General features: G+C 43.3%; 1 protein-coding gene across 7 annotated transcripts in view; it reads right to left on the bottom strand.

Annotated features, from left to right (window-relative positions):
- Positions 1 to 14,451, bottom strand: part of GSAP (gamma-secretase activating protein) — an 83,597-nt gene that overhangs the window by 2,014 nt on the left and 67,132 nt on the right. For 3 of the 7 annotated variants that reach the window (XM_059396977.1, XM_059396976.1, XM_059396975.1), the window contains 6 exons: positions 12,763 to 12,824; positions 8,989 to 9,084; positions 7,639 to 7,709; positions 7,107 to 7,201; positions 1,935 to 2,054; positions 1,032 to 1,093 (listed from right to left, as the gene is read on the bottom strand). In XM_059396977.1, the coding sequence (XP_059252960.1) occupies positions 1,032 to 1,093; positions 1,935 to 2,054; positions 7,107 to 7,201; positions 7,639 to 7,709; positions 8,989 to 9,084; positions 12,763 to 12,824 (506 nt within the window). Of the gene's footprint in view, positions 1 to 1,031; positions 1,094 to 1,934; positions 2,055 to 2,857; positions 3,016 to 7,106; positions 7,202 to 7,638; positions 7,710 to 8,988; positions 9,085 to 12,762; positions 12,825 to 14,451 lie in introns of those variants that run through there. The other 4 variants (XR_009403859.1, XM_059396978.1, XM_059396974.1 and 1 more) reach the window with 3 other exon arrangements.

The raw sequence follows: 14,451 nt of genomic DNA, 5'->3' as shown, positions 1-14,451 counted from the left end.
TCTGAATTTTGAATAAATACTCCCTTAAATTCAACCCCGAAGAGAGTCATTTATTCACTGATGTTGCCAAATTCTTTTGAAATGGAGTTCATCTGCCACTCTTCAAAATAGGGTACCTGCAAACTCTAAGTGAGGTCTTTACAGGAAGGGGCATGTTCTCGCCAATGTTTGCCCAGAAAATTTTAATTCCCTGAAAGTTTGAGGCAAAAAAAGGAACGAAAGAAAAAATCCAATGTAGAGATCAAACTAAATGTTCAGAGACTTTCCCCAGAGAGACCTAGCCATGGAAAATATGCTTTGTTTTCTATCCTTGCCTTTGCTTCAGTAAGCCGTGAGGAGGAGAAGGTGTTACAAAGGAAAAAGATGAAGTCCAGAAGGCAGCGGACATCCCTTCGTGGGAGGATTGTGCCAGAGAAACAAGTGTTCAAGGTATGTAAACAGAGCAGAGAGCTGGCCCTGGGCTCGCAGGGTCACGAAGTTTGCCGAGTCTGAGGCGCTGAAGACCTTGCTGTGGAATTTCATATTTTCATAGTATTTCTGACTCTGAGAGCTAATATCCCCCGTAAAAAACAAGGAGTGCCTGGCTAACCCTTTCTCTCATGTTTCTCATTCTTCCTTCAACCTGGGAATGTTTTCCTGCTGTGGTAGAAACGGCAGTGAGAGGAAATGCAGTTCCAGAACCTTCTGACCTCACCTGTATTTAAATTTCTTATCAGTTTAAATGCCAAAAGCACATGCTTCCCCTCTCCCTCCCCTCAGACTCACAGATATAAATATTAGTGTGGTTTCCTAAGAGGAGAAAATGGCTAAATGTTTCAGGCAGGCTGTGCCAGGCAGTACAAAGCCAGAGGAACAAGCACTTTGTCAGTGCGGCAGGGGTGGAGAAGGATGGGAGTTCTTGGAAAGGACTGAAGAGTGAAGCAGTTCAATTGACTTTAGCCCAAAACAAATGAATGCTCCCTTTGCAGGAAGAAACTGAAGGAGACTCATACCAAGGGTTATGGAGAGAATAAAACATAATTCAGGATTACCGGGGGAAGCCGCACAATGATGCTGAATTTTAGTTTTTCATTTTTCTCTGAATTGTCCAGATCTACAAAAAAGTTAGATTGGCAAATAAAACAAATCTCCATTTTAATCATCTGAGCAAGCTAATAATACTTCAGTGGTTCGATCTGATAACACACATATCCCCACCCTGGATTCTCAAGCCAATTCTAACAATATCTTGAAATCTCTCAGTACAAGGGCTGTCTCTTAATGAAGCAGTTGCTACATGGCATGGAGCATGTTCTGTAACAAGCTGCTGCTCACAAAACAATTTTACTAGCTAAAAACAGAAGACACCTCGGGAAACAGCAAATACTGGAACATTTATTAGCAAAACTCATCTCCAAAACACCACATTGAAGAATTTCAGCAAGGGATTACACTAGAGACCTTCAGGTTCAGGTTCGCATGCCCACTGCCTCTCTCCATTTCCCTTGCACCTCAGTCTAAGTCTGAGATGACAGAGTTAATCAGCTGAAAGTAAGCCATTTCATGACATTTTCTTGAGAAGGCTTCGGAGTCTCCTATCCTCAAGTGCCCTCGTGTACGGAGAAGGAATGTAATAGCCATGTGGGGCTTGAGAAGCCCTTTGGGGCCTCTTGAAGGCCTAAGGCGCTTTAAATTAGCCCAAAGTCTGATTACAGGAAATGAACTGTACTCAGCAGGACAAGCTGCCTCATTTGCAGAGTCCACTGCAAAAGGCAAATGAGGATCCCCTTGTTTCAATATTAAGGATTTCAAGATTTAATGCCGAGCATGAAACCGAGCACAGATGGCCCTGCACGCAGCAGGGCCCTGTGTGACCAATGGGTGGCACACCACGGAGCCAGCCCTAATGGGGCTCAGAGCGGGGTGGGCTCTGTGGTGAACTCGGAGCCTCTTACCTTTCATGAGCCTCGTGACAGCTGTTTCAGTGAGAAGCAACACCCCATTATCGAAGTAATGCAGCAGGTTATGCAAGGGGAGGCAGTGGACGCCGAGCATTGTATGCAGAGTGTGGAAACCTACACGAGAGATTGGGAGGGTAAACAGGGTCAGCCAGTGTCTCCAGCCTTCTAGAGGGAGAGAACTCAATGACGTTAAGAAAGCCCTTAGCCCAGTGCCTTGGCACCTAGAGTCTAACACATGCTACTTGAAGAGAGGTCCAAGTCCCCTGCTTCGTGTTATCATGACTAAGGATTGTGCTGAGTAGATATGAGTTCCCAGCAAGCATGTGTGTCCCTTCCTAGGCAAAAGGACAAAAAGAGTCCAAGGCCTGGATGAGGAAAAACCATTTTACAGCTTAATAGGCTTGCAATTCTGCAGTAAGATGGCAAAAGAGAACAATTAACAGAAGAGCTTCAAAACTCCAGGTGCCCAGGTTAAAATGCTGACACATGGGGACCACCTTGTCAACACAGAAATTTTGAACCAGTGGGGGACAGTCTGTATGCCCGACCCCTGTGTATGCCCTGAAGAAGGGCTTTTGAGTTCTGTTTGAACTTAATTAAAAAAAAAAAAATTTAATAGTATGGTCAGAGAGCAAATCTATAGGAATTCAAGAGAGAAGAAGGCAATGCCCCCAAACCCAAGTCTCATGGGGAGGGCTACTCAAATGCTCAGAAATGGAGCATTCTGAACACAGTATTAATAATAAGCAATAAAAATGACATCCATGGGAGAAGAAGATACCAGTCCAGGAGAGAATCAGAAAAGCCACCTTGGAAAACAGAGCACACATGAGGGAAGCTTAGAAGGGTAAATGCAATTCCTGGGCATGGAGATGAGGCCAGAGAATATACAAAGAGGAGACAGTAGGAAGAGTCACCTGCATGAGCAGACCTGGACCAGAGTCCTCCTGTGTTGCTTACTAACTACAGGTAAGTAGCCTTTGTGAGACTCCATTTCTTCATCCCTGGAATGGAGCCACTGGTACACATTTCCCACATGGCTGCCTGGAGAACTAGCACAAGGTCTATGAAGAGCCTGGTGTGTGAGAGAACAACAATGACCAGTAACGAACTCATCCTGAGGACTTCCATCTATGCACCGGCCAACTCGATCCTTATTCAACACCAAGAGGTGGGAACCACTCGATTCCCATTTTATCAAGGGGGAAACCAGGATTCACAGGAGCTAAGAAAGTTGCCCAGGATCGTATCATTAGTAAGTTGCAGAGCTATATTTGAGTGCAGGTCATGGGACTTTAGGCAACACTCTTAACCATGACAATTTCCTGCCCCAAGAACTGATAGCTGGATTGATGCGGCAAGATGAACAGAGGCTGAAAGCTGCGAAAGTATGGGGCAGTTCAGAAAGTATGGGGCATGTTCAGAAAGTACTGAAAGACCCAGCTGAGATGGAATCAAGTGTATGAGAGGAATGGTAGGAGGTAAGGTTGGAAATTATTTAACAAATCCCTTCCAGACACTCAACAAGGAGCTGGGTGTATAATAATGAAAAAAACAGACCCCAAAGCTGCTCCTATCCACCTTCCAGTTTGATGGAAAGACAATCAAATAATCACAAATACACAGTATTAAAAATGTGACCCATTTGGCGTGGCTGGGTGGCTCAGTCAGCTAAGCATCTGACTCCTGGTTTTGGCTCAGGTCATGATCTCAGGTTCGTGGGATCGAGCCCCATCTCAGGTTCCAGGCTCACGGGGAAGTCCGTTTGAGATTCTCTCTATCTCTCTCTCTCTCAACCCCTCCCCCAGCTCATGTGCACATGCACACCCTCTCTCCCTCTGTCTCTCAAAATAAATAAAATCTTTTTTTTAAAAATGGCCAGTTCTATGAAGGCAAAAGCATAGAGTGCTCTGAGCGTACATGACAGGGATTGAATGCCGAACGACAGCAAGGAATTTATTTAGTAGACTTTGGGGAGGGACACTGAAGGTTTCTAAGCAGGATGGAAAAAGGAGTTGAGTTTTACTCTCAGAATATTAAAATGGCAACAGACAAGGAATGGACTGGGGACCAGTACCAGTACCCAACAGTTTGCTACGGGAGGTACGTGAGATTACGTGCTGGGAGGTGAGTGTGTGAACCTGCACCAGAGGTAACAAGGGCACGGACGGCGAAGGAGGAAGGAAGGGCTCAGAAGCGCGTGGCAACACGTCCACACTCAGAAACAGATGGGCGTGGGTAGGGAAAACAAAGGATCACAGCCTAATCTTAGGAGCTGACATGACAAAGAAGTGATGCCCAAAGAGCAGGAACTTGAATTTCAGAGCAGTCATGGAGTGTTCTCTCCCCGAGCACATAATCATGATCAGTGAGGGACGGAGTCCTAAGTCCTGGTCACATCAAGGGTCAGATAAAGTGCAGACTCTGCCCACAAGCAGATGTTAAGGGGCTGACAAAATGACTCTGCTGGCTTCCCTGAATCGAAAAAACAAAAAATGGATTTTACTCACTCATCAACAACATGAGATTTTTCAAATGGATTTGGACTTTCTTCCCAAGATTAAAAAAAGTTATGAAATTCATCCTGAAGAAGTTTATTGAAGGTTCCTATAGGTTTCCTGGACTCGAAATTCCTCCTTCAGCCTACATCCATGTCCTGAAGATCCCTGATGACCCTTGCTCCTCGGTCCCTGGGGCACAGCCCCACATCCAACAGTCCACTCTTGGCTTCCTCTGCGTGTCAGCTCTGGGCAACAGAGCAAATTGGCTAAAAGTAGGCATCAGTTCCAAAACAGGCCTTTTCCAGCCAAATCTAGTCCTCATCCTCCAGAGCCGCTGGCCTCCAATAGCCAGTGAGGGAAACACAGGTCCCATTTAAACTACAAATGCTCCAGCTCCCAACCATGACTCGCTGTCACGGTCCTCCATCCCTTTATTCTTTAACCAATTGGGTTATAAGTTTCCAACACTTGGAACTCAGTTTTCACTAGCCCAGCAGGCTTGGAAAGCAAGCACACATACACAAGTACACAAAAGAAGACCCTGTATTTACCCACACATGTGCACACCCACGTGACCCAGGGTCCCTTTCCATGTCACATGAGGGAAACCAACATTTAAGAGAAAAGGAGAGAGATACTTGACTCATGGAAACAAACCATTAAGTCTATTCATAATAATTCTCAATCACTATGGATAACATTTTTCCACGTTTTCCCTCCTTACACATCCCTGGGAAGGAGTGTGATGCTCCCTAGAAAGTAAAGTTTTACGGTCTCCCGGGTATAAAATTGCCCCCAGTAAGTCACTTCATTTACAAATTTGGCTTGAGCATCCATGGTGAACAAATCTGAAAGTGTCAGTCTAATCCTCTACCAACTCTTTTGTGTTAATGACAAATGATTAATGGTTGAAGCCAGAAAGTCTTAATATAGTTTTCATGAACTCCTTCACTCTTCCTAGTGTCAACTTGAATTTCCTATTCTGTTGGGATAATTAAAAGTCATCAATTCTCCTCGTGAATGGTCACTGTCAGAATCTGATAAAATCCAAAGAAACTCCTTGAAACTCCACTACCAGTGTATCTTATAAGATAAGGTATATGGACAGAGAAAGCATGCAGGGCTCCAAACGGAGTCAGATGTATCACAAATGCAGACAAGTAGAGATGAGCTATAGGATTTCTGGGCCCAGAAACAGTCAATGTTTCGGCATCAACTATTTCAAATGGAATATAAAATTCAAGAGGCAGCACAGAACAGTCGTTAAAAGCACAGATTTTGGAGCCAGACTTCCTGGATTTGAATACTGGTTCTGTTACTTAATCACCATGTGACTTTTAGGCAAGTTACGTAACTTTCTGTGCCTCAGTTCCACCATCTATAAAATGGGAATAATATTAAGTGGAACCCATATGAAAGTGCCTTTTTTGTTGTTGTTCAAAAACTGGTTGGATATTGACAATTTAATGTGGTTCAATTTAAGCTCCTATCATTTAGGACTGTTAGGAAAATTGAATGTGTTTATTTATGTAAAGTATTATTGCTACAAAATGGGAACCATCTACCTATTGACTTAAAACCAATGAGTAAAGGAATGAATCACTGATATATGATGTGATAGCTGCATATGAATAAATAAATTAAACTGGCTGATAAACATTATATAGACACAGCTATCATAAAGCTTAACACTCACCAGAACATATATGTAATGAACACATGGCAGATAGGAGCTTATTTCTTTCTTATAATGAATACATGTTCCCAATTAGACTTCTGTTAATTTTTGTAACTGCTCTAATTTCTAGCATGGCACATGGAATGTAATAAAAAAAAATCAACAAATGGTTGTTTATTGAGTGAACAAATGACTGATTAAATACATGACCACATACACACGTGCCAAGGGTGTTTTGAGGCCTGACTTGGTCCTATTTCAAAATCTCAAGGGCGATCTTTAGCTTCCAAGCATTTTCTTTTTTTTTCAATTTTTTATTTTATATAAACATATATTTTTATCCCCAGGGGTACAGGTCTGTGAATCGCCAGATTTACACACTTCACAGCACTCACCAAAGCACATACCCTCCCCAATGTCCATAACCCCACCCCCTTCTTCCAACACCCCCTCCCCCCAGCAACCCTCAGTTTGTTTTGTGAGATTAAGAGTCACTTATGGTTTGTCTCCCTCCCAATCCCATCTTGTTTCATTGATTCTTCTGCTACCCACTTAAGCCCCCATGTTGCATCACCACTTCTTCATATCAGGGAGATCATATGATAGTTGTCTTTCTCTGTTCCAAGCATTTACTGACACCCAGCCAGACCCACTTCCTTCTGAGTGTTAACTTTCTCAATCAGATAAACTAAGCCTGCAGACATCAGAGAAAGATCTTTCATCAGCTCTGCTCATTCAAAGTATCCTAGCGAGTACATGGGGACCAGCTCTGGTTCCCTCAAGTCAGTGATGAGTAGAATTTACTGTGGGGGAGATCTGGTCTGCAGAAACCAACATCAGGCCCTTCTTCTCACAGTGACCCCAGACACACAAGTTCTCAGACACAGAAGGTCTCATCCTTAAATGCGTAAGGTGCCAAAGTCTGGTGACCACAGAAGAAGAAAGAACAAATGTATTACAACAAAGGACAAAAGAGCCAAGACTTACCAGGAGGCAGAGGTAAAAACAAAGTCCTAGTAGCTTCCAGAATCCTGGTCATGAGGTGAAAGACTGTAAATTCAGCAGCACTGGCCCGCCTGCTGCTGGGTAAAACAAAAGAGCTGCCATGAGCCAAGGGCTTCATCCCTAAATTTCCACTGGTCTGGGCAGTGGCTCTGAGTACCACAGAGAGACAGACTTCCTGCTAACTCTGAACGACTAGGCCCTGTTGAAAGCCTCATGCCTAGAATCTAACCAGACAGCAGGCACATAAACAATCAGTTGCTTTAACTCCAATTCCCCTTCCTGGAGGTCCTGAGCTCTCACACCCCTAGGTCCTCATCAACCATATCCCTGGGAAAGAGGGTGGGTGAAGCCACAGGGCCATTCCTTTAAATGCTGAGTGCAGAACCAAGACAGACAGGGTCAGGGCTGCTGGAAAGTGCTTTCAATTGTTAGGTTCCAAAAAAGCTTTGCCAAAACGGGCAGCAATTAGAGTTGGCTTTACACACCTTGATCAGAGAGAGGGGGAAATACGTACCAGTGGAGAAGCTGGGGGTGAAGATGGTGTTTCCTCCAGCTGGTTTCCAGGATTTGGCAAATGAGATCCAGCTGGAAGATAAAGACAGTCTCTTACCCTTCCCCCATACCCTCTCCCTTGGGGTCCCCACAGGGAGCCCTCCGCAGGCCTGACAGGCATGTTCAGGGCAGCTGGCGTTTAGCCTGGGCCAGGACACAGAACCAGCCTTTCTGCAGTCAGTGCTGAGGCACTGGAATCCAAAATGGAAAGAGTGAAAATGTGCACCAGATTCTAACAGAGCCCCTTCTGTCTACGCAGGCCGTGACCCTGCTGAGCTTTCCCAGCCCTGGGTAACAGGCCCTCTGCCCTCCATGAAGGTCAAGCACAACTGGATTTACTCTAGGCCTGTTACATGACAAAGGCCAACAGCTGACAGTGAGAAGAAAGGAGACACAGAGCAGGACAGAGGCTCTGAGCAAAGACTGTGGAGGATGACAGACCTCAAGTCGAGGTCAGACCTTTGACTAGTCTGTCAGCAACAGAGCAGTCTCCAAGGGGGCTGTTGCCTGCCCTGAACCCCATGCCATGCCTGTGGAGGCTAAGGACAGGGCACCAATCAGAAAGGATCTCCAAATGGGCACAGATAAAAACAGTATACTCTCAATAACACAGATTCTCAGTGTCTCTTCGGCTGAAGTCCGGTAAGATGACTTGGAAGCAATGCAGTCGGGTCTGCAGCAACTTCCTCCATTCATTTCAAAAAGCCCCACCGGTCATCCTGCTAAGGGGACTGCGAGACACGGCTGTTTGCTGCTGGGAAGGAGCAGGCAGGTTTGGCTGCAGTCCATGACTGTTGAGTCAGAAAGTGAGGGGTACTGAGTTTTCTAAGGCTACATGTCTTCTGCTTCTGGTCCTACTGGTTCCAGCGGTTGTTAACACAGACTGTTAAAACTTCTGTGTGATTAGGTACACAGAAGAATGTTGCTTGAACATAAATCCTTAATATTATGGAAGGTGAAATTTAAGGTCAACAGAAAGATGATAGGTAGACATGTTAAATAGTTTGGCTATCAAAGGACAAAGAAGCAAGTTAATTCCAGCATGGGGAAGAGCAAAGCCACATTCATAAAGTGAGCTCCTCGATTCCTGTTTGAAGTGAGTATAATAAACCACTTTCATAACCAAGTCCTCCTTGGGTTTTTTGTTGTTGTTGTTCTTTTTTCCCTTTTCTCAATCTACAGCATACCAAATATACCAGTGTGAGGACAGAAAATCTGCAAAAGTCTAATCTGAAAAATACCCTGAAGCACAAACTGGGAGCTACATACTGGGAGACTGGGGGCGGCAGGAAAGAGAAAAAGCAAAACCAACCAGTTTTGAAATGTAGTCCAGAACCATCTGTTCAATTTTCTTCTTTTCTATACCCTGTAGGTGTCTCAAAAGATGGTCTTTTAGCTCAGACACCATCTGAAAACAGGACATGGATTAGATAAGTCACAACCTACCCACTCACACCTGCTACTGGTTGAAACTAGATCCAATCATTAACACTCTTTACCAACACGAAAAATCCTGAACCAGAAGATCCCACTGGCGGAAATGCACAACCCACAGTGTTACTTTAATGGGCATAAATCAGGGACATGACAAGTCACCAGAGCCTAGCGAGGAGCCAAGAGTCAGATTCCCAGCTGTGATGAGAATTCTCCGAAGAAGCTGAGGGAAGCCACTAACTTAGATGTCAAGGGCTCCGGGATCTACCAAAGGGTTGAAGTCTACTGGTCCCAGACCTGGAGAACTTACAGGAACAACTGCAATCATGGAGTGACTGTGTTGATCCAGGGTGGGGGTGGGGGGCTGCAGGGTGTTGGGGAGGTGTAGGGGGGAGTGGCATGCTTTGGGGCATTTGGAAGGACAGGGGCAGGAGTAAAAACGAAATGCATCGGGTACCTCCCTCTAGACTTTCAGCACAGCCCCCTGACATGCAAAAGTAATGAAATTATTGATTCTATCACCTCTAAACGGACTTGTATATCTACTCTATTCTCATCTTTCTTGGAACTCACCAATCAGTGCAGTGGAGCATCCAACTCTCCCGGCCTTTTGCTCTTATGTCTCCTCCTCCTTTTTTTCCCTCTCTTTTGCCTAAATGTTCTTCTCAGCTGAAGGTCTTCCTCATTAGAGATGAGGAATTGCACCAATAAACACCACGAGAATTGTACAATTAACACCATACCTGCACATATCTACTATGTTAGCAGATTTACATATCTGCTATATGTATACATACATATATGAGACCCTGAGCAAAACTTAGCCCATGGCACTCTGGGGCATTTGTTAATTAACTAGGCTTAAAATTTTAAAATTTTTTAAAAAAATTATTGCATGCTTTTTTGTGCTTTTCCATTTTTCCATGACAACCATAAAAATGAAAATTTAAATCACCCATAATCCTATCATCTGTGTTAACATTTTGGATTTTTTATTTTCCTTTTCTCCAGTGGGCACACTCATGCCAATGTTTTTTAATTTGCCCTTTATTTCATGTAATAGTTTATGTTGTCAAATATTCTTTACCACGCTGGTTGTAATGGCTGCACGGTATTCAATTTTATGAAACAACTAGAATTGAACTATTTATTCTCCTCTTAAACATATGGGATACTTCTTATACTATTGTGAATACCACTAAAAAAATCCCTTATACATGATTTGTTTGCCATATCCCCAATTATTTTCTTAAGCCAAATTCCTAGAAATGGAACTTGTTGGGTCATGTACTGAAGGTTTGAGACACTTTGCAGTGGATATGCTAATGGGTATACTGGTTTCCAACTGCATTGTATAAGGCTGCCCAATTTCCCATATGCTGAACTTTGCTAGTGCAATTTTTAAACTTTGACAATTGGGTAGGCAAGGACACACACACACACACACATTAATTTTTTATATTAGATTCCTTAATCTATCTGGTATTTCTGCTGGTTTATGGTATAAGGTGGTGCTATTTGGGATAGGAGGACTCTAATTATCTTTTCCAGATAGGCAGCCATTGATAGACTAAAAAGTATTTCTTTCCAGTGATTTTTAAATGCCTAATTTTATCCTACACTAAAGATTCAAATTTAAACTAGAGTCTCCTATCTATTTTGTATAAGCACCATATTGTTTCAATTATTGTAGATCAATAACACACTTAGCTATCTGGTAGTGTCAGTTCTACTCCTTTTTGTCAAGTGAGTCACCTGGTCAACTGTCAGAGTTTTGGGTTATAATTTTATTAAACCTAGATGCTAAGGATTCGGAAATGGAATAATGTTTTTCACTAACTTTTCTAATTGGTTAATCCTAATAAAAAAGAAAATATATTTAGAATCACCAGCTTATTAACTTGTTCATTAGTATTTTCCATTTCCCCTGGTGATTATCTTGTTTGTTGCATTAGACAATCATAGCATCTTCTTTTACTTTTGTTTCTTATTGCACTGTATGGAATTTCCAGAACAATGAAAATTTTTAGTGAAAATAGCAAGAATCCATAATTTCTTTCTCTGTTTTTTGAGAGAGAGAGAGCCTGGATGGGGCAGGAGTGGGGGAGAGGGAGAAAGAGAATATTAAGTAGGCTCCATGCGCAGCACAGAGCCCGACAGGGAGCTCGATCCCATGACCCGGAGATCATGACCCGAGCCAAAATCAAGAGTTGGACACTCAACTAACTATGCCACCCAGGCATCCTGCTTCTTTCTGATATTAATAGGAATGACCCCAACATTTGATTTAAAGTATCAGTATTAGGATATTTTTTGCCTTATTGATTTGGTGTATTCCAGAAGTGGAATTTTACTTTTATCAATTTTTAACGCCTATAGAGATGATCATTTTTTCCCCTCTTTGATATGATGAACTACATTAATACATTGGCTAATGATAAGCCTTCTTTAAAAAAAAAAAAAAAAGGTTACTTGGCCATGTTGTATTTTTCAAATGGACCACTGGAAAATATTTTAATTGAGCTTATGGTATCTATGTTCATAACTGAAAGTAAAAGTCATTGTTAGATTTTGGCTTTAGGGTTATGCTAGCCTTTTAAGGTGATTGAAAAATTTCCCATCTTTTTTTCAAAAATAATTTGCATAGGGTGGGTATGATCTGATCCTTATAAGTTTGAAAGAACTAACTCATTAAATAATTTGGTGCCTTTTCGGAAGATTATCTCTTTCTTTTTTTTTTTTTTTTTTTTTAAGAGAGAGAGTGAGTGCATGTATGTGGGAGTCAGAGGAGGGAGGGGGGGAGAGACTCTCAAGCAGGCTTTATGCTCAGTGTGCAGCCCAACACGGGGCTTAACCTCAGGACACTGAGAACGTGACCTGAACCCAAATCAAGAGTTGGACACTTAACTGACTGAACCACCCAGATGCCCCTGGAGATAATCTCTGACAACTTTTTTCAAATTATTTTAGGGTTATTGTGTTGTCTAGGATTTTTATTTCTTCTTGGGTCAAGTTTGGCATTTCTATTTATCAAGGAAACTTTAACTAGAATTTTCAACTCTGTAAATATGCATTTACACATGTTTTTCTCATACTTAAAACCTTCCATAGTTAAGGTAATAGATTATCCCATTCTTAAGCCTGCACAGGATTAAAGATATTGTATTAGACTTTCTAGATGTCTCTTTAATCAGTTTAAAAAAATAGATTTTGGATTTATTTACTAATTCTGCTCTTCCATTCATTTATTTTGATTTCTCTGTCTTTGGTCTTCCTAGTAGTAGGACTTCCTGAGAAAGGATACTTTATTCTGTTGTATTTTAAACCCCAAATACAAATGCCACGGAGACATTGTTCTTTCCTTGTTTTAAACACTCAGTGCCATACATTGCCTTATGATGTTTTGTAATTCTATATTTTGGGCAGTGACTGATTTACGTATGTCTCCCCCACTACACTAAATTCGAAAAGAGCAGAAATCGTATCTGTGTTGTCTTCCACTGAGCACACAGGGCCTACAGTGGCTGGTAACAGATAATGGGTTAAAAGAATGAGTGAAAAATAAGGTCAGCCCGAGAAGCACAATCTAGCCCTTTCCCTTTTCTTGGATCCTGTGGTTTCTCAGCACCCGAACGGCCCACAGAAAACTTACCAGCCCCATCAGCAGCCTCTGGTGGTTGTCTTCCTCCTGGAAGAGGGGTGTTAATCTTGGCTCTGAAATTAAACAAAATAATAGTCAAGAAGGGTGGTTTTGGGGAAATGGGCTAGAAGAAGAGAAATCAGCAGAGAAATCAGGGTTTCCCTTCTCTGAGTTATTGGGAACACAAATCATTTTGCTGATAGGATGAAATTTTTCATGAAATGTGCAACCTATTCCTGCAAGCTGAACTTGTCACCCATCAAGAGAACAGAACTGCCCCAGTCAATGGGCTGATGACCCTGTGTGGGACGGCACAGGGGCCTCTCGTCCCCTCAGGATAAATCCGACCTGGAGCCCAAATGAGCTTTTTGATTCAGATGAAGCAATTCAAAACTTGATGCCAGCAGCCCTGAGTTTCACCCAGACTGTCCTGTTTCTTTTAGTGACGACATTCTTCCTAGGACACTACGTCAGGCCAAGCACGTGAGAGGAAGGGACAAATTCCCAAAGTGCTCGCAGAGAGAATGGTTACAGGATGTAAACAGGCGGGAAGTACAGGAGTAGGAGCTCTAACAGGGGCAGAGGAGTGACAGACACCACAAAAACCTTGACAACCGGTCATATTTCCCGTATGGCAAAATTTCTGGCCTGAACTAGGCACCTTCACGCCCCCACCACTGGGCAGGACTCCTGCCCGCGGCTTCTACCTGGTGCTAGCGGGAGAACCCCTGGCTTTGGGCATGGATGGCCTGGTAACACAGACAGAGGCTGGTTCCCTCCGGGCTGCTCCCTAAGCAAAGACCCTGTCACCCTGGGCTGGATCACAAGTTTACTGTCATGGTTCACATGACCTGTGTGCACAGCTGCAGGATGTCCCACAATGCACTGTATAAAATTGCTTCCGTTAGGGTCACCCAGAACACACCTAAACATCCAAGCCTATAAAACATAAGTGGGATAAGTGGAATAAGTGGCATAAGTGGAAAAATAATAGCTTTTTAAACGGAGGCTGGACTTTAGGAGGCATGAAAGTGTTCCAGAGACAAAACCACAAAAAAGCTTGTACCTGGATACGTTTAGCATTCTCTTCCCTCAGTTTTACCTGGTAGGGTGTTTAATCAAGACTTACCTCAGCTGTCACCCATGGAAAGACTTTTCTGAGCTCGCTCTGTTCCCCAACCATCCCCACTCCTGAGCCAATGCCTCCCCACCCACCCCGGCCACTGTGGTTCTAGAACACCCATCTCCTGGCTTGTCAGCATTTCTCCCTCACACATCAATGACAAAGCAGCCCTCAGGTATCTCGTGCACCAAGCACTGTACGAGATGCTATAAACACTACCCCCATTTACTCTTGTTTTTCCTGTCACCTTGTCCTGAAAAGGTTAATGCAGGAAGCGAACACATGGCTTGCCCAAGAGCATACTGTTAGCATGTGGCTGGCCTGGAACTGAAGCCAAGTTCTGTCTGGCTCCAGGCCTATGCTCTTCCCCTATAACCACACAGTTTACCCAGAGACTCCTATCTTTGGACTCCTATGACCTAGCCCAGGGAGTGCCCAAATGTTATCCAAAATCAAAGATCCCTGTGTGACCAGACAGCTGAAAAGCTGGAAGGAAAGCAGCCCTAAGCCAGAGGAACTCCCGAAGTGCATTGTGTGGGTACAGCCACAGGGCATGGTAATTAGATCAAGGCTCTGAA

This window comes from Mustela nigripes, chromosome 4 (genome assembly GCF_022355385.1).
Source record: "Mustela nigripes isolate SB6536 chromosome 4, MUSNIG.SB6536, whole genome shotgun sequence".
In the NCBI taxonomy this organism is placed as follows: domain Eukaryota; kingdom Metazoa; phylum Chordata; class Mammalia; order Carnivora; family Mustelidae; genus Mustela; species Mustela nigripes.
Note: the sequence above shows the minus strand (reverse complement) of the source record. Positions and strands in the feature narration are given on the sequence as shown.